Source organism: Trichechus manatus, unplaced genomic scaffold (assembly GCF_000243295.1).
Source record: "Trichechus manatus latirostris isolate Lorelei unplaced genomic scaffold, TriManLat1.0 scaffold00333, whole genome shotgun sequence".
In the NCBI taxonomy this organism is placed as follows: domain Eukaryota; kingdom Metazoa; phylum Chordata; class Mammalia; order Sirenia; family Trichechidae; genus Trichechus; species Trichechus manatus.
Genome location: NW_004444269.1, coordinates 561996 through 582544, shown reverse-complemented (window position 1 = coordinate 582544; position 20549 = coordinate 561996). Strand labels below are relative to the sequence as shown.

At 40.5% G+C, this 20549-nt stretch overlaps 2 protein-coding genes across 2 annotated transcripts in view; both read right to left on the bottom strand.

Annotated features, from left to right (window-relative positions):
• FCRL5 (Fc receptor like 5) overlaps positions 1 to 20549 on the bottom strand; it is a 95516-nt gene that overhangs the window by 57228 nt on the left and 17739 nt on the right. The gene's annotated exons all lie outside the window — the stretch shown is intronic.
• On the bottom strand, positions 11553 to 15542 carry LOC111819249 (Fc receptor-like protein 4). The gene is made up of 3 exons (XM_023725617.1): positions 15403 to 15542; positions 12090 to 12121; positions 11553 to 12004 (listed from the first exon to the last, which is right to left on the bottom strand). The coding sequence occupies exons 1-3, from the start codon at positions 15491 to 15493 to the stop codon at positions 11846 to 11848; spliced, it is 282 nt and encodes a 93-aa protein (XP_023581385.1). The 5' UTR covers positions 15494 to 15542; the 3' UTR covers positions 11553 to 11845.

Here is a 20549-nt window from a genome sequence, read left to right as displayed (position 1 = left end):
CTGTCTTCAAGCCAGCAATAGTAGCCTCAGTTTCTGTGGTTAAATCTCAAGAGCCATTAAGGGCCTGTTCTGGGTCCCAGGTGGCAGGAAATGGAAACTTGGTGTTCTGAAGTTTATAAATAAACAATGGTCTATTTACAACATTCACATATCAAGACCAAAGGTATTTGGAGGGCAAAGCAAGGGATATTTAAAGTAGGGAGTGGGGAATTAACCACTGGAATCTCTTGATCACTGGGTAGACCAGGAGTAGTTCTCAGTGTTCTGCCAATCCATCTGGGGAAAAAAGGGTGGAACATCTCAGGAGCATTGAGTGATGGGGAGAATTTTGCATGCTGAAGAGACACAACTAGGGGGAAGTTTCACATTATATGGTAGCGAGAGAGGAGTGACACGGGTGGAGTAGGAGTCTTGTCAGTTAAAGCAAATCTGGATAAATTGTCTGTTAAATAGATAAATAAAAAGGATTGAATTTTGTAAATGTTACTACTGGCTCGTCTTCCTGGGGGAAACAGTACAATCTCAGAGGCAGTGTTCTGTTGAGGCTGAGAGGTGTAGGTGAGGGTGAAGGTGCACGGGCTCAGGCACTGGAGAGACTCAGGGCTCTGTCACTTACCAGCTGTAAGACCTGGAACAAATTATTCAACTTTTCTCAACCCAAGTTTCATCAACTATAAAGTGAGGATGACAAAGCCCACTTCATTAGTTTGTTGATAAAAATCAAAGGAAATAGTTATATACTTGCATATTCTAAACCTGGGTCTGCATGACACCAAAGTTGGTTGCTCTTTCAAAGTTCTGCTCAGTTTCTACACTCCAGTCTTTCTACCAAGTTACTTCACTTGAGATAACAAATGCTTAATAAAAATAATTGGGTGAATGCCAAGGTATGGTTTACAATGATAAATACATTTTTTTTTACTACCATCACAACGTAATTTTGGAATATTCCTATCACCCCAAAAAGAAACCTGATGCCCATTTTCCGTCATTGTCTATTTCCACCCCCAGCCCCAGGAAACCACTCATTTATTTACTTTCTGTCTCTATAGATTTGCCTATTCTGGAAATTTCAAACACTACATGATTTTTTGTGTCTGACTCGTTTCATCTAGCAAAATGTTTCTGAGGCTCATCCACGTTACAGCATGCGTCAGTATTTTGTGAACACGTTTTGTAGTTTGAATCTTCTTGATCAGGATAACATGATTTATTAAGAATCTACTGGGATATTTCACAGTTTCATTTAGGGTACCACCTACACTAACCTGGGTTTGATAAACAAGAGCAACAGCCAGAGATAATGAAGAAAGAAAATGTCTGATCTCCATAGTCAGAGCTGCTCAGACTTTCTGGAGTTCTGAGACAAGTAGTTCATGCCTTTGGGTCACTTTGCACCCATGCCACTATTTTACTGTCTATATTCAGGTGGGATGTTAGGGCAGAGAAACTGGCCCTGGCTCTGTCCTTGAATGCTGCTGGCCATACTCTTTTTGTGTGCTATGGTTCTGCTTCCTTGTTCAGGGCTCCAAGAACAAAAGCTCCCCTGCCTTCAAACTCTGTACTAGTTTCTCCAATCTATGCCCATTTCTCCCAGCTAATTCTGGGATACCTCCTATTAGTCTGCTCATATTGATTTTCTTCCTTATTAATATAGCTTATATTTAGGGAAAAATAACTAAAACAGGCACCCATTGTTCGGTTTGTTAAGCAAATCTCCCATTATCTTTGAATACATGCTGGATTTGCAAAAGACCCTTCTCTTCTGTGATTCTTTTCCAACATGACCATCTTAATACAGTATCCACCTCATTTATTCAGACTCTGATCCTTAGCTAGGGGAGAATCTTATGGTGTGGGAAGAAAATGGATGATGGAATCAGACAGACATGAAGATGAATCTTAGCTTTGCCACCACCTGGGTGAGTTTGGGCACACTGCAAGATTTAGAGCTCCAGTTTATTTGTAAAGCAGGCATAACTATATTTATGTTATAGTTGTCGGGATTAAACAAGATGTTCATAAAGTAAATATCATTAAGCACATAGTAGATACTGAATAAATGGCAGTAAGTTCAGCAGTTTGAACCCACCAGCCACTCTATAGGAGAAAAAGACCTGGTGATCTGCTCCCATAAATATTACAGCCTAGGAAACCCTATGGGACAGTTCTACTATGTTATATAAGGTCGCTATGAGTTAAAATCGACTCGAGGGCACACAACAAAAACAACATTATGTTTATTGGAGTCCCTGGCCTGAATGGCACAAATGGTTAAGCACTGGTCTACTTACTGAAAGGTTGAAGGTTAAACTCACCCAGAGGCACCTCAGAAGAAAGGCTTGGTGATCTGCTTCTGAAAGATCACAGCCATGAAAACCCTACGGAGCAGTTCTTCTCTGCACACATGGGATTGCCGTGAGTCAGAATCAACTCCACAGCAACTAGTTTTGGTTTTTTGGTTTATTATGTTTATTAGCCTGCCACCGTGAACTCTGACCTGGGCTCTTCTTTCAGTTTCCAAAGTAACTCTTTCACCAAGGTCACTCTCAGTGCAGAATTTTCAGGTACAGTTGCTTTCTAAACCCAGTACTAGTTTAATTAGGAGTTATAACAGTTGGTTCAAATAGTTACAGGGGATTTAGAAAAAGAGAGCTTGAACTTATTTCAAGTCATTTAATCCTAGAAGGTTAGTTGTCCATTGGAGAAGGCTGTCTGATGAGGCTCTCAGGGGCATATAACTTGTGTAGTGGCAGAGGACCCCACACTTAGAAGGATTAATGCTGTGCTGTCAACTTCTTGAGATTTCTAATAATTTTATCTTTGAACTTGTGTTTTGTAAATGAAGTTAGATGGGACAATGAAGTCTGTACATGAGCAGAGCAGAGGACAGCATGCAATACACATATCTACCTCCCTGGTCACTCATTTGCATAGAACATTTGAAATGCCCCAGGAGCACGGAATTCCAGTGGACTTGCAATGTGTGGGAGTTAGGGAGACTCAAAGCGAGTACAAGGTAAGTGTGTCACATCATGACTGGATAGGTGGGAGCTGACAGCCTGCAGAAGCAATGCTTTCCATTTGAACCAGAACTTGCTTTGAATATAGAAAGAGGCAATGGTGTTTGTCCTAGTTTTCTGGTGCTGTTAGAAGAGAAATACCACAAGTGGATGGCTTTAACAAACATAAGTTTATTCTCTCAAAGTTTAGAAGGCTAGAAGTCTGAATTCAGAGTGCCAGCTCCAAGGGAAGGCTTTCTTTCTCCATCAGCTCTAGAGGAAGGTCCTTGTCATCAATCTTCCCTTGGTCTAGGAGCTTCTGAACACAGGAACCCCAGGTCCAAAGGATGCGGTCTGCTCCTAGCCCTTTTATTTTGGTGGTATGAGGTCCCTTTCTCTTTGCTCACTTCTCTCCCCTTTTATCTCTTGTAAGAAAAAAATGTGATGCGGGCCACACCCCAAGGAAACTCTCCTTACATGGAAACAGGGCAGTGACCTGAGTAAGGGTGTTGCATCTGACCCTAATCCTCTTTAACATAACCTAATCTTGCCTCATTAACCACAGGCAGAGATTAGGATTTACAACACCTAGGAAAATTACATCAGATCACAAAATGGAGGACAACCACACAATACTGAGCATCATTGCTAGCCAAGTTGACACATACATTTGGGGTACACAATTCAATCCATGACAGTGTTCTAAGAAACATGAGTGACCAAGGAATCTTTCATATCCTTCCTTTGTGTTACTTTTCTGAATTAGTCAATCGCTTATGCTGAAAATGGTAACACAGAAGGGAAACTACCAGTAACCAGTTGCCATCCAGTCAACTCCGACTTACGGTGAACCCAACGTGTCAGAGTAGAACTGTGTGCCATAGGGTTTTAGTAGGACAATCTATAGCTGCTTTTCCTTGCAGGCCTTGCTTAATGAGTAAGCCAAAAGTAAAAAGTTTTGGTAGAATGTGCACATGTCAAGAAGTGAAATTCAAACCGTTGAGTTAGTTTCTTACAATATTTCCACTTTTCTGGTAGGAACAAAATACTTAATGCAAGTAGGACTTATGAAATACAAATTGTGTAGTTTCAGTTATTCCACATGAGTTAAATGCTCACATGTTGACCAATATAAACACGAATGGTAAAATTTGTGCCCATAATTTAAATTTTTTTTTATTTACTTAGAACAACATTAGATTAAAAACAAAAAAACGAACTCGTTGCCATCAAGTTGATTCCAACTCATAGCGACCCTATAGGACAGAGTAGAACTGCCCCATAGGGTTTCCAAGGAGCACCTGATGGATTTGAATTGCCCACCTTTTGATTAGCAGCCGTAGCTCTTAACCACTGCACCACCAGGTCTCCAAACCATTATATAACAAATAAAAAGCACTATGAGAAGTTGAGAGAGACTGTGAAAGGTGAAAGAAAGGAACAAACTTTACATTTTAGAACCTTTAATGACACTTTTCCCCTGCTTTCTGAACAGGAGCCTTGCATTTTCCTTTTACCCTGGGTCCTGGAAACTATGTACTAGAATCTTCATCTAAGTCTCTGCTTCTTTCCGCAGCTCCCCAGCAGCTTCCTGGGTAGGACTTTGACTTCGCAAATAGATATACTCTCAGGGAAAGGGCCCTGTGCAGATGAGCTGACTTACTTTGTAATGGAAACTCACATTTTTTAACCAGAAAACAATAGAAGCCAAATAGTTCCAGGCTTTCCTCTTGCCCTTCAAGCTTATGTAAATGTTTGAGGTATTATTTTTCCATGCCACTGGGAAGTCCAATGACCCAACATACTTTTGCATAAACAAGAATGATATATTTATCTTGGAGTTCCTCTTTCTGGGACTCTTGAACTGACATTGGGTAGGGGCTGTTTTACATCTTGTCTCAAGTTCACACTCCTTGGCTTTAGAGATTTTGTTAAATGTAACAGACAAGAACCTGTGGTGGGGCTGATGTGAACTGCAGGCTGACAGGGTGCCCAGAAGCATCATCAAATGTGCAAGCTGGATGTATTTTAGAGGTTATCTAGGTAAACCTCATAACTTGACTCATAAGTGAAGGCAAGGAATTGTCCAAAGTTCTCAAAATTCTCAGGGGAAAAAAAAAGTTAGACCTCAAGTGATTGTCCGGGGGAAAAAAAGACAATGTAAATCTCAAACTTTTCTAGAAATCGTTTTGGGAGCAAATTTGGAAAATTAAATGCTGATACATAAAATGCCACATTGACAGGAACTGGGTGAGACTGCAGTGTGGCCGAGAAGTTTTTGGATTGTGCTTCAGTTTGTGGCACCGTTGTTCTCCCGGTTACTCAAGCCACATTCCTTAGAGTCGTCCTAGATGCCTTCTTTCACCTCCAGTCAACCAACTACTTTTACCAAATTTTCTACAGAACAACTTTTGTGCCCCTCCCTTATGCCACATCTGTGGTTCTGGCCCTCTTTGTCGAACCCAGATAATAGTACCCGGGTCTAACCACTCGCCCTGCCTCCTGTCTCCCCCACCTTAAAGTTATCTTTTACACAGTCACTGGGAAGATCTATCTGAAAGACCAATCTGACTACGTTGCTTGAATAAAATTTAGTGGCTCCCTGTGCTTCCTAGATAAATCTTATTATGGCACCAAGGCCTGTTAGGATCTCCCTATTTCCTGACTATATGATAAAATTTCCCAGTTAAGAGAATTTTATTCTGCAAATATACTAAATTGCTTGTAATTTCTGGAACACATTTTGCTGTTTTATGCCTCTGCACATTTTCTATTTTCATCAAAAGCCCTTCTCTTCAGTCTCCAGCCCATCTTATCTCTGTCCAGTTTTCTTCTTTTATTTCCTCTTCCTCATTTTGTCCCCTTCTTCTCTCTCTTCCTTCTTCTTCTTCCTCCTCTCGGTGGTGGTGTTAGTTGCATTTGAGTTGGCTCTGACTTTTGGTAACCTTATATATAACAGAACAAAATGCTGCCCGGCCCTGAGCCATTTTTATGATAGTTGGTAGGTTTCAGTTCATTGTTGTGGTTATTGCGTCAATCCATCTGACTGAGGCTCTCTCTCGTTTTTGCTGACTTTACCAAACATGCGTCTTGTTCTAATGATTGATCTTTCCTGATGTCATGTCTAAAGTAAGCGTTCTCCTGATAACTAACATTTATTGAATGCTTACCATGTTCTAGGAACTTTGCTTAAGACTTGACACATTTAATCCTCTCAGCATCTTTATGAATTCAATTCTATTATTCCCTTTTTTTTTTTTTCAGAGATGAAAATGAGAGCCAGCGAATTTGAGTAGCTTAATAAGGTCACATAGCTAGTAACTATGACCAGGTCATCTTAGCTCCATCTGTCAGACACTCTTTTGGTCACTGTGTGTTATCTTCACCTGCATAATTTCTCTAGAATTTTCCCTTGGCTAAATGTGGTAGTGACTGGCTAGGATGCTCACCCGGTCTGTGTCCTCTGCTTCCTGAGCCACAGCTGGACTGTATTTCTCACCCCTGTAGTTAGGTGGGGAGATCTCTCACACTGTGTTCTGGTCAATGGAATGTGGGAGGAATGAATGCAGGCCACTGTCAGGGATACCCCTAAAGCCTCTTGGGTGACCTCCTACATTCTATCTTCTTTTGCAGAGAACTTGGAGGGCCTGAGGATGATGGCAGCACGAGATGTAAGGAACCTGGGCTCCTGAATGACTGTGTAGAGCAGAACCTTGACTTTTGTTTTGGAAAGCCCATGAGATTTCTGATGTCATTTGTTACAACAGTTAGTGTTACTTTTCTTAACTAAGGCATGGGCTAACTCCACTTCTACCATTACTTTTCGCATTATATGGAAATTATCTTTTTGTGTATCTTTCTCTTCCAGTACATTACTTTGGCATTTTCTTAAAGAGAGATACTATATCTGATCAGTCTTTTTATTTGGTATACTGTCTTAGTCATCTAGTGCTGCTCCAACAGAAATACCACAAGTGGATGACTTTGCAAAGAGAAATTTATTCTCTCACAGTCCTGTAGGCTACAAGTCCAAATTCAGGGCATCAGCTCCAGGGGAACACTTTCTTCATCGGCTCTGGAGGAAAGTCAATGTCATTAGTCTTCCTTTGGTCTGGGAGCTTCTCTGTACAGGAACCTCAGGTCCAAAGGACGTGCTCTGCTCCCAGCACTGCTTTCTTGGTGGTATGAGGTTCCCATGTGTCTCTGCTCGCTTCTCTCTTTTATATCTCAAAAGAGATTGCATTAAGACACTAATCTTGTCAACCTCATCAGTATAACTTCATCACAGTGATAGAATTTATAACACATGAGGAGATCACATATAATCTCATCATAGTGGTAAAGTTTACAACACATAAGGAAATCACATCAGCTAACACAATCATACAATACTGGGAATCATGACCTGGCCAAGTTGTTACACACATTTTTTGGGGGACACAGTTCAATCCATGACAGTGGGAAAGCATGTCTCACTGGTTACCGGGTGCTCTGTCTCCTGCTGGGAGCTCTGTGAATCTGCTTTCCTGAACTCCCTGTCCACTGATCTCCAGCAAGAGTCCAAGATGGTGGATCCATACTGTGTTAGCTGACAGGGGACCTCAGTTTATAACTCTCCTTGCTCTCTGTTCTCTGTAAGTTTCTTATATCATTCGGTGCTTGGTTGAGTTCTTTATCTCTTCAGTTGATGCTTAGGTTTCCAGGATTGATGTTTATCTCTGTTTTACTTAGTTTTTCAGGTCTTTGCTGTGAAGGGAGAGCGTGGTTCTTCGGTCAATAGCACCATGTTCTCAGAATTGCCCTGGATTAATTACTTTTGTGTTTGGCCTTTCTAGCAATGGTATTGTAATTCCCACCCAGGTGATTGCGTGATAGGGTAATTGTGACCTACCAAGGGGATTGGTCAGTTTTGCCTTAAAAGAGCCAGTTCCAGAGCAGAGGTAAGGAGCTCACCACCACCAAGGAAGGAGAGACCAGCAGGAGAGACCCAGCAGCAGAGACCTGGCAGCAGGAGATGGCATGGTGGGCTTCCCAGCACACGGAGAGTGAGTTGAGTGCCTTTGGGAAGAGACTGAGGACCAGGGAGAGCCGTGCCTGCAAGCACAGCTGGGGACAGGCTATCCTGATGGAAAAACTGTGACCTGAGTGTTCTTGAGCCTTAATTGTAACTGTTACTTCCCTAATAAATCCTACAATTGTGAGTATGGTTTGTGAGTTCTGTGTGGCCATTGCAATGAATTATCGAACCCAGTAAAGAGTGCTGTAGGAGGGACAGTTGGTATCAGCATTGGTAGAGATGGCAGAGAGGAGGCTTGTCTGGTCTCCACCACATGGGAGTTGCCTTGCACTGTTTATCTTGGTTCTCCTTCCCGTTTGTGGGGTTGGAGGTCAGACACTGCCCCCCTGCCATTTTTACAGGCATGATCTGGATAAACAATGACCTACTCATCCTCTACTGCTCTCCCACTTATCCCTCAACCAACTATTATGGCCTGGTGGTGAGTTCCCTATGACAAGTTGACAAGAATTTTGAGTGGCACATCTGATGGTCCACTTTGCTTGGAAGATGAGATATCCTGAGGTAGAGATCTACTCTGATTCATAAGCGGTGGCTAGTGGTTGGGGCCGTATTGCCAGAGACTTGGAAAGAATAAAACCAGAAGACTAGACAAGAGTCATATGGGTGGATTGCTCTGAATAGGTCCAAAGTATGAAAATATTTGTATCTACATGAATGCTCATCAGAAGCCTCACTGCAGAGGAGACTGTCAAGAATCAGAGGCCATGGCATACCTGCTCTGTGCAAATGTCAGCCAGTTGCTTTCTCCAGCTATTCTAAGGATTGCTCAACTAATTCATAAAAAGTGGCATTAGTGGAAGGTGAAGAAGTTATGTATGGGCTCAGTTATATAAGCATCTGCTCATCAAGGCTGATCTGGGTACTGCCACTGCTCAAAGCCCAGCCTGACAGTCACGCGGGCCAAACCTGAGGCCAGTAACAGATCCTTGTGTGTGGGGACAGCTTGCTACATGGTAGTAGACTGTTTACATTGAATCCCTTTTGTCCTGGGGGGGACAGTTACTTTTTCTCATTGAAATAGATGCTTCCTTTATTAAAAAATATTTATTAAGCACCTACTTATGCCAGGCACAGTGTAGACCTGGTGGCACAGTGGTTAAGAGCTATGACTGCTAACCAAAAGTTCGGCAGTTCAAATCCACCAGCTGCTCCTTGGAACCCCTAAAGGGAATTTCTACTCTGTCCTACAGGGTTGCCATGAGTTGGAATTGACTCAACAGCAACTGTTTTTTTTTTGTTTTTTTTTTTTTTTCGTTTATATGCCAGGCATGGGTCTAGGTACTTGGGATACATCAGCAAACAAAACAGACAAAGGTTGTTACCCTTAAGAAACTTATTTTCTATAGAGAGGAGACAGACAATAAGCATATTAGGTAAATTTTATAGTATGTTTGAAAGTGTTAAATGCTATGGAGAAAGAAAGCAAGCAGGGTAAGGGAGATTGGGATGCTGAAGATGGGGAAAGGTAGTTTCCAAATTTATATGTGATTCAGGGTAGGCTTCATTGGGAAGCAGGCATTTGAGCAAAGTCTTGATGGATATCTGGCAGAAAGGGCATTCTAAGACAGGGAGCAGCCAAGGCAAAGGTGCTAAGTGGGCATATGCCTGATGTGCACAGAAAGCAGCCAGAAGGGCAGTGTGGCTGATGATGGAGAGGTAGGAGGAGATGGGCTCAGAGAGACAACGATGGGGACAGATCAAGGAGAGCCTGTGGGCAGCTAAAGACGCTGGCTTTTACTGTAAAGAATGTGCTGAGTCATTGCAGGGTTTAGAGCAGAAGAGCATCACAAGATGACTGCACTGCTGAGAATGGGCTTAAAGAGGAAGGGGACAAAGAAGTGTGGCATGTTAGGAAACCACCGCTGTAATACAAGTGACCAATGATAGGTGCCTCAGACAAAGGTGGAAGCACTGGAGGTGATGGAATAAAGTGGTATTCTGGGTATAGATAGTTTAACTTTTTATTATGGAAAATTAAAAACATGCAAAATTAGAGAATAGTATAAGCCCTCCTTCTTCCCACAATGTACCCATCACCCAGCTTCAAAAATGACAAAAACATGATAATCTTGTTTTCATCTATACTCATATCCATGTCCTGCCCATCCCCATCAAATTATTTTAAACAAAATTGTATTATTCAGTCCACACATACTTCAGTTTGAGCTCTAAAAGCTGAATACTATTTAAAAACAAACATAAAAACAGTACCACAATACTACTATTTATAGCCAAAATTCCCAATAGTTTCTTAATATTAAATTACAGTCGATGTACGAATATCCTTTATTAGCTCATAAGTGATTTTTTTCTGAACTTTATTTGTTTGAATAAGGATCCAAGCAAATCTTGAACATTCCTTTTGGTTGATATGTCTCTGAGTCTTTTTTAATTTGTAGGTTTTCCCCTCCTCTTTTATTTTCTTCTTCTTCTTTTTTTTTTTTTTTTTTCATTTATTTGTTGGAGAAACCAGGTCATTTGTCCTGTAGAATTTTTCTGCAGTTTAGATTTTGCTGATTGCAATTCTACAGAGCTATTTAACATGTTCCTTTTTCCCATGTATTTCCTGTAAACTGGTAGCTAGAGCTAGAGACTTGATCAGATTCAGGTGTACTGGTTTGGGCATAAATGCTTTGTAGGTGGCGTGCTATAATTCCAGCAGGAGGCATGCAGTGTTTGACTTTTTTCATTTTGATATTAACTTTGATTAGTAGGTTCAGCATGAACCATGCAAAATGTTGTTTTTCTAATTCTATCATCCTCTCTTCATTTATTAGACTGAATTAATCGAGAAAGAATTTTTTTCACATCAACTATTTGGTAACTCAAAGGAGTAGTTCCTACAAGAAAGGAAGCTCTATTTCCTTTGACTAGGAAATGGTATTTAGAGACTACAATCTGTACAAGAGGTACTCATTGCTATTGGGTTAGTCATTGTTTCTAGGTCTTTTCAGTGGACAGAACTAGGAAATACATGTATTTTTTAAAAGGCAGAGTATATCATGAGTTTATACTGATATTTCCAATTCAAATTTAGGATTGCATGCTGTTACTTAACTTTTAAATTTTATATTTGTTTTTCTTTTCTCTAATGCTAGAATTCCTGGTTCCTGATGACATTAATAGAATTACTTGTTGTTTCCTGACGCTCAGTCTACAGCCTGCTTCTATCTTGTGATGATTTTGTAAAGCACTTAATATTCTATTTTAAATTCCTTCCTCTGTAAACCATTTGGAGTGGATTGTTTTGTCTGCAATTGAAACGTGATAGTACAAGCAATAAATAGGAGGCCAGAGGCTGCACACTGTATGTGCAGAACCTATTTTATTGTGGGATGCCACTCACAGATTCACAGTTAAGCCAACTGATGCAGATGATTCTTCAGAGAGAGGACTGTTATAGATTTATTAAACAGAAACCCTGGTCACTTAATCTTTTCTGTTCTGTCCAAAGCCCAATTCTCCAAAAATTGTGCTTCTGTTTTTTTTTTTATTTTTATTTTTTTTTTTGCTTCTGTTTTTAAAGAGCATCCTTTCTCACTCCTTATTCCTCTTCCCTAAATTGGATCTTAGGGTATACACTGGGTCAGGCCCAGAGCGGGTTCTCAGGGTGTTCCCTTAACTGTGGATCCTCATCATTTTAGCAAAGTCTTCAGGTGCCATCCCGTCATTACTTCAGAGTGAATGAATTAGGAGTCTTGAGATGGAATGCACACAGGTGAGAAGAATTGGAAAGCTGAAACTAATTAGTGACCCCAGGGACCTAAGATCTGCACTGGGCCTGGGACCCTGGATTGGGGGCTAGTCTTGTGAGTGTGACATTCTCATAATTATTCATGGAATCTTCATCCTTAGAGATGACCTGTCCAGCTGCGTCACCTGGGAGTTGTGTCTTCACCACAGAGTAGACAACTGAAGCATCCTGGGATGGAAAGAAGGTAGAAGAAAAGCTGGAAAAGAGAAAGGGAGTATGGGGCTGTATGCAGGAGTCAGGAGATGAAACTCACCTTGTACTCTGATGGTGTCCTGGAGCTGCTGGCTGTGGAGAGAAAGAGAACCTCTGAACTATGGGCATAAGCATCCACTTAGGACCCAGTATGCTAGTTTATTCCCCAGAGCCTGGGACTCATTGGGTCCTTTGAATTAATTGTTATGTTTTCCTCCACTCGCCCCCAACATGTCCTATAACACACTTGATTTGCTGTTTTACCATTTATTAACCCAGCTCTCTGCAAGTTCTTCTCAAGCTTCACTGATCTGAAAAGTCCTCCCTCAATACCACAGTAAGAAACCTCATTTTCTTTCTCTACCAGATGTCTACATACTATTTTTCTTTAAGTTTTAGTTCTTGCTTTACAGCACCTCCAACCCCACTCCATCCTCACCAGTCCCATCCCTGCTTGCCCTTCAAGTTCTCATCAGAGCTCTCCATATTTATGCCCTGTGATAAAAACTCTCTCTTATATTAGCACATTCTAGTTCTTGATTTGTTTATTGCCATAGTTTCTTAGATGGAGCCTGAGTGACAGGGAAGTTTAGTAGGTATCATTTATCTCATCATATGCATCGGAATTTAAGAGATACATCCCAGAGCTCTCACGGTTTCTCTCTTTTTCACCGTATCCTTACCATAGGCCTTTTAGGATTATAAATCATTTAATGATATGGTGAAAACTATGTACTATCTCTCCAGAACAATGTTATGTGCACATAATTTTGCATATGAGTTCAGGGGCTGCATGAAAACCTTGAAGAACAGATGAAGAAATCTTGCTACAGATCATTAATACATTGAATGCCTGAAATATATCTAGTCTATCATCAGTGCTCAGCTGATATGGTGTTTTGACAGTTATGTCAGGGAGAGAGTGTGAAGAATAGCAAGATGATCAAGGTAGTTCTGTCAGAAAAGGTGCACTTAATTTACCCAAGCAAGGTGGTGGCGGTTCTAATTCAACCACAGGGCCTTGAATTAATGGGGATGACTGAGAGAACAAAATGGCAGACAAAACAAGTGACTGGGTGATACATGTTGGTCAAACATAGTAATAGGCACTAAAAGCAACAAATATTACAGCAAGACAGAAGACTGGTCTTAGCTTTGTGATACATGTTGGTCAAAGATAGGAAAGCAAACTACAGGGACAGAAATCAGACCAGTGGTTTCCAGGGGTTGGGGGAGAACAATTAAATGCAAAGGAGCATGAAGGAACTTTCTGGTGTGTTAGAAATGTTCTACATTATAATTGTGGTGGTGATAATGTGACTGTGTGCATTTGTTAAAATTCACTGAATTGTCCATTTAAAGTTGTTGAATTATATTGTATGTAGATTATACTGCAATAAAGCTGATTAAAACAATTACTTTGAGTAGAATAGACAATAGAGTGTATCACACTAAGTATTGTCTCATACAACTTTTGTTTCAGTTATGTGTTAGTATCTGTGAGTGTGTCCACTGCCCTCTGGGTAACAATATGCATTTCTTATTGTGGATTACAATTAAAAAAAAAAAATTTGAAAGCCAGCAATCTAGAGGGTTGAATGAAGTTCTGACTCGATGCTGGTGGATCAGAAGAATGCTGCTGGGCTGGGACATGCCTGAAATCTTGGGGTTTTCTAGGACACTGGAACGTTTCCCTTGTGGTTCTTGTGGGAGAGAGAACAAGCAGGAATGTATCATCTTGAATTCTGCCCACTAAGGCCCACAGGTACCAAGGGACCCCAACAGCAAGAAGTTGGAAGTGATGGCCTGGGGGTGGGGCCAGGGAAGGAGTCACAAACAACCACTGGAATAAGAAATGCATCCACTTTTGTCAAATAAATTTCAGGAGACAAAGGCCCAACAGGGAACCTCAAAAGAGCCCAGAAATGTACCTCATAGTGGAGAATGCCGGCTTAAATAACTTCTGGCTCCAGAGGCTGGAGCCAGGTTCCAGAGGTGCCAACTGGTATGAGTCCTTTCTTCCTCCTTTCTCCAGCATCCTCCCCATGTACTGACCAGGCTAGTTAAGAGTGGTAGACCAAAGAAATAGAGAAGACACCAACTATGCTTTGTCCTCCCCTTCACCCCAACTTTACCAACTTTCATTCTGAAGTTTGCCTGAACTTGAGGAGGGGAAAGTTTTGATTAACATCTTGAACAGGACATCCTAGTTACTGAACTGTGACTGTCTTAAAGAGTCCATCTACTGTCTATGACCTGATAGATTACCCTGGCCTGCCAGAATTTTCTTCTTGAGTGCCTGGGAAGATCTTCCACAGAATAAAATATAAAGGGACAGTGGGAGATAAACATTTTTTGTTAGGTCACAAGTCTGCCTTGTTCAGCATACTGGTTACACAAAGTGGTTATAAGAATTAACTGAACATACGTGAATGTTCTCAGCACAATGCCTACCACATAGTATGTACTTTATAAACATTCACTCATTCAGACCTAAGGGCAATCTTCTTACAAACACCTCCATGATCACGATTTCTATCTGAAGGATGTTGAATTTATGTTCTAATTATCTGCAGATATGTATTTTTAGTGTCTGTCTTCCTTCTTTAGAATATAAGCTCCACAAGTGTAGGAATTTTCAGTACAACTAGATGGTGCCTGGCTACCACCACCAACTGCTCTGACAGGGATCACAATAGAGGGTCCTGGACAGAGCTGGAAAAAAGTGTAGAATAAAATTCTAAATCACAAAAAAAAAAAGAAAAAAGACTAGACTTACTAGTCTGACAGAGACTGGAGAAAGCCCAAGAGTATGGCCCCCGGGCACCCTTTTAGTTCAGTACCGAAGTCACTCTTGAGGTTTGCTCTTCAGCCAAAGATTAGACAGACCCACAGAACAAAACAAGACTAAATGGGAAAACTAGCCCAAGGGAGAGGACAAGAAGGCAGGAGGGAACAGAAAAGCTGGCAATCCGGAACCTAAGGTCGAGAAGGGAGAGTGTTGACATATGGTGGGGTTGGCAACCAATGTCACAAAACAATATGTATATTGTTTAATAAGAAGCTAGTTTGCTCTGTAAACCTTCATTTAAACTACAATTTAAAAAATTAAAAAAAAATAGAATCTGTAATTGTCAAAATTTATAGATATTTTATATATATACTGAGCTGCAACATTTTTGTGACAAAGTTGATTCTGGATAAAAATAAAATGTTTTAGCAAAAAAAAAAAAAGTGTAGGGATTTTTGTCTGCCTTGTTCACTGATTGATTCCCCATACTTACAGCAGTACTTCGTACATAGAAGGTACTTAATAAATACTTATTGCATGAATGAATACAGTTTGCAACCAGAATCTCTTCCAAGTGACTAACCTTTCTCTGCTTCTCCCAGATGAAAAATCTGGATCTCAGAATAGATCAAGCTACCCTCTTTGGGGTACACTGGAAAGAAAAAATGACACATTTAGGCTGTCTCTGTCAGTGCTATTTGCTACAGACTCTCCTTCTCAAGCAGGCCCACCCACTCTTCTCAGAGGCACGATGAAGCAATTACTTATTGGAAATGTCTGTATTTGGGACCCTTTGGGGGAGAACAGGGACTTTTCCCAGCCCTCAAACATGTTATCTTTCTCTGGTAGCTTCCCACTACAGAATCCTCACCATTTTCATACAACAGCTGTAGGTCCACTGAGACATTGCGGGCGGAATTGGGAAACTCTCCTGGTCCTGTGGTGAGAAGTTTCCTGTGAGACACAGACACAGATGAGAATCCTTGGGACACTATAACATAGAAGGGAGTGACATGGCTGGGGGCAAGGACAAGGAGAAAGGAGAATGGAGAAATCAGCAGACAACAGGGAACTGAGAACCCTGAATGCTTTAACTGGTGGAGTAAATGGTTAAACTGCTCAGCTACTAATAGAAAGGTTGGAGGTTCAAGTCCATCCAGAGCCACCTCAGAAGAAAGGCCTGGCAATCTACTTATGAAAAACCAGCTATTGAAAACCTTATGGAGGACAGTTCTATTCGGACACATGGAGATGCCATGAGTTGCAGTTGACTCAACGGCAGCTTTTTAAAATTTTTTATTTTCTCTATAAGTATATATAGAGTCTCCACACATCTTTCAGTTTGTCCTACTGTGGTGGTTGCATGTTGCTGTGATGCTGGAAGCTATGCCACCAGTATTTCAAATACCAGCAGGGTCACTCCTGGTGGACAGGTTTCAGTGGAGCTTCCACACTAAGACAGATTAGGAATAAGGACCTGGCTATCTACTTTGGAAAAAATTGGCCAGAAAAACTTTATGAATAGCAAGAGAACATTGTCTGATATAGCGCCAGAAGATGAGCCCCTCAGGTTGGCAGGCACTCAAAATATGACTGGGGAAGAAATGCCTCCTCAAAGTACAGTTGACCTTAATGACGTAGATGGAGTTAAGCTTTCAGGACCTTCATTTGCTGATGTGGCAGGACTCAAAATGAGAAGAAAAAGCTGCAAGCATCCTTTAATAATTGGAACATGGAATGTAAAAAATATGAATCTAGGAAAATTGCAAATTGTCAAGACATGAAATTGAACATAAAGATCAATACCCTAGGCATTAGTGAGCTGAAATGGACTGGTATTGGCCATTTTGAGTCAGATAATTATATGGTCTACTATGTCAGGAATGAAAAATTGAAGAGGAATGGCATCACATTCATTGTCAAAAAGAACATTTCAAGATCTGTTCTGAAGTACAACACTGTCAGTGATAGGATAATATCCATACATCTACAAGGAAGACCAGTTAACATGACTATTAATCAAATATACACACCAACCACTAATGCAAAGACGAGGAATTGAAGATTTTTACCAACTTCTGCAGTCTGACATTGATCAAACATGCAATCAACATGCACTAATAATTACTGGTAATTGGAATGTAAAAGTTGGAAACAAAGAAGAAGGATGGGTAGTTGGAAAATATGGTTTTGTGATAGAAATGATGCTGGAGATCACATGATAGAATTTTGCAAAACCAACAACTTATTCATTGCAATTTTTTTTTTCAACAACACAAGCAGTGACTATACATGTGGACCTTGCCAGATGGAACACACAGGAATCAAATTGACTACATCTGTGGATAGAGATAATGGAGAAGCTCAATACTGTAAGTCAGAACAAGACCAGGGGCCCACCACGGAACAGACCATCAATTGCTCATATGCAAGTTTAACTTGAAGCTGAAGAAAATTACAACAAGTACACGAGCATCAAAATATGACCTTGAGTGTATTCCACCTGAATTTGGAGACCATCTCAAGAACAGGTTTGATGCATTGAACACTAATGACAGAAGACCAGATGAGTTGTGGAATGATATCAAGGACATCATACATGAAGAAAGCAAGAGGTCATTAAAAAGACAGGAAAGAAAGAAAAGACCAAAATGAATATCAGAAGAGACTTTGAAACTTGCTCTTGAACACAGAGTAGCTAAACCTAAAGGAAGAAATGATAAAGTAAAAGTGCTGAACAGAAGATTTCAAAGGAAGGCTTGAGAAGACAAAGTAAAGTATTATAATGACATGCTCAAAGACCTGGAATTAGAAAACCAAAAGGGAAGAACATGCTCAGCATTTCTCAAGATGAAAGAACTGAAGAAAAATTTCAAGCCTCAAGTTGCAATACTGAAGGATTCTATGGGTAAAATATTGAACGACACAGGAAGCATCAAAAGAAGATGGAAGGAATACAGGGTTACTGTACCAAAAAGAATTGGTCAATGTTCAGTCATTTCAGAAGGTAGCATATGATCAAGAACTGATGGTACCGAAAGAAGTACAAGCTGTACTAAAGGGAATGGCAAAGACAAGGCTCCAGAAATTTACAGAGTACCAACTGAGATGTTTCAAGGATGGATGCAGTGCTGGAGGTGCTCACTCATCTATGTCAGGTAATGTAGAAGACAGCTTCTTGGCCAACTAACTGGAAGAAATCCATATTTGTGCCCATTCCAAAGAAAGGTGATCCAACAGAATGTGGAAATTATTGAACAATATCATTAATATCACACCCAAGTAAAATCTTGCTGAAGATAATTCAAAACTGGTTGCAGTAGTTTATTGACAGGGAACTGCCAATAATTCAAGCCAAATTAAGAAGAGGATGTGTGTGGAAAGAGGGATATCATTGCTGATGTCATATGGATCTTTCCTGAAAGCAGAGAATACCAGAAAGATATTTACCTGTGTTTTATTGACTATGCAAAGGCATTCTACTGTGTGGATCATAACAAATTATGGAAAACATTGTGAAGAATGGGAATTCCAGAACACTTCATTGTGCTCATCAGGAAACTCTACATAAACCATGAGGCAGCTATTTGAACAGAACAAGGGGATACTGCGTGGTTCCAAGTTAGGAAAGGTGTGTGTCAGGGCTGTATCCTTTCACCATACTTATTCAATCTGTACATTGAGCAAATAATCCAAGAAGCTGGACTATATTAAGAAGAACACGACATCAGGATTGGAGAAAGACATTTTAACAACCTGCGATATGCAGATGACACAACCTTGCTTGCTAAAAGTGAAGAAGACTTGAAGCAGTTACTGATGAAGATCAAAGACTACAGCCTTCAGTATGGATTACACCTCAACATAAAGAAAACAACAGTCCTCACAACTGGACCGATAAACAACATCATGATAAATGGAGAAAATATTGAAGTTTGTCAAGGATTTCATTTTAGTTGGATCCACAATCGACACCCATGGAAGCAGAAGTCAAGAAATCAAAGGACACATTGCTTTGGGCAAATCTGCTGCAAAAGACCTCTTTAAAGTGTTGAAAAGCGAAGATGTCACTTTAAGGACTAAGGTGCAGCTGACCCAAGCCATGATATTTTCTCTTGCCTCATATGCATGCGAAAGTTGGACAATGAATAAGGAAGACAGAAGAAGAATTGATGCCTTTGAATTATGGTGTTGGCGAAGAGTAAACAAATCTGTCTTGGAAGAAGTACAGCTAGAGTGCTCCTTGGAAGCAAGGTTGGCAAGACTTCATCTTACTTACTTTGGACATGTTATCAGGAGGAACCAGTCCCTTGAGAAGGACATCATGTCTGGTAAAGTAGAGGGTCAGAGAAAAAGAGGAAGACCTCTGATGAGATGGCTTGACACAGTGGCTGCATCAATGGACTCAAACATAGCAACAATTGTGAGGATGGTGCAGGACTGGGCAGTGTTTTGTTCTGTTGTGCATATGGTTGCTATGACTACAAACTGACTCAATGGCACCTAACAACAGCAACAACATATATAGAATTAGATGGTTCTTTTGAAAGAAACCAAGGGCTGTGGTACAAGCAGGCTTCCTGGGAACAAAGCCAGAGAGCTCCTGACATCATGGTTTATAGTGTATTCATCTCGCAGATAGAGCAGTCACTCTTGATTGGTTAAAACCCTGGCCTCATCATCAGGAGGTGGTAAAATGTCTGCACCTTGTCCTGTCTGGGCAATTAAAGAGAGAGTTAGACATAAATCATGTTCCACATCCCTGGCTATAAACTAAGACCCAGGCATTGCCAAGGGAGAGGAGGAGGACCATGTTCTCCAAATCAAAGTTAAAGACTAATGAGTATATGTGCATTTCTGGGTCAAAAAGAAGTAGACAACAATAAAATACCTAGGAATTAACCTAAACAGGGACATAAAAGACTCATAAAATAAGAATTATGAAACACTGCTATAAGAGACTAAAAGTGACCTAGAAAAACGGAAAGACTCCTGTGCTCACGGACAGGAAGGCTCGATATAGTGAAAATGTCAGTACTACCTAAATTGATCTACAGATTCAATGCAATCCTAATACAAATCCCAACAACATTCTTTACTGAAATGGAAAAACTAATAACCCACTTCATATGGAAAGGAAAGAAACCCTGAATAGCCAAAGCAATACTGAAGAAAAAGAACAAAGCAGGAGGCCTCACACTCCCTGATATCAAAACATTCTATAAGGCCACTGTCATCGAAACAGCCTGATACTGGTTCAATGACAGACACATAGACCAGTGGAATAGAATTGATAACTCAGAACTAAACCCAAACATCTATGGACAACTGATTTTCTACAAGGGGTCAAAGTCCATCCAGTGAGGCAGAGACAGTCTCTTTAATAAATGGTGCTGGCAAAACTAGATATCCACCTGCAGAAAATTGAAACAGGACTCATATGTCACATCAAACACAAAAACTAAATCAAAATGGATCAAAGACCTAAACGTCAAGTCTAAAACCATTAAACTCCTGGAAGAAAACATAGGGAGAAAACTATAAGATCTAATCTTTTGTAAAAATAGGATAACAAGCATTACAACAAACGGACAAATAGAAGAAAAAATAGATAAATGAGATCTCATAAAAATTACAAACTTCTGCTCATCAAAAGACATTATCAAAAGAATAAAAAGAGAACCTACAGACTGGGGAAAATTTTTTGGAAAAGACATATAAGGGTCTAAT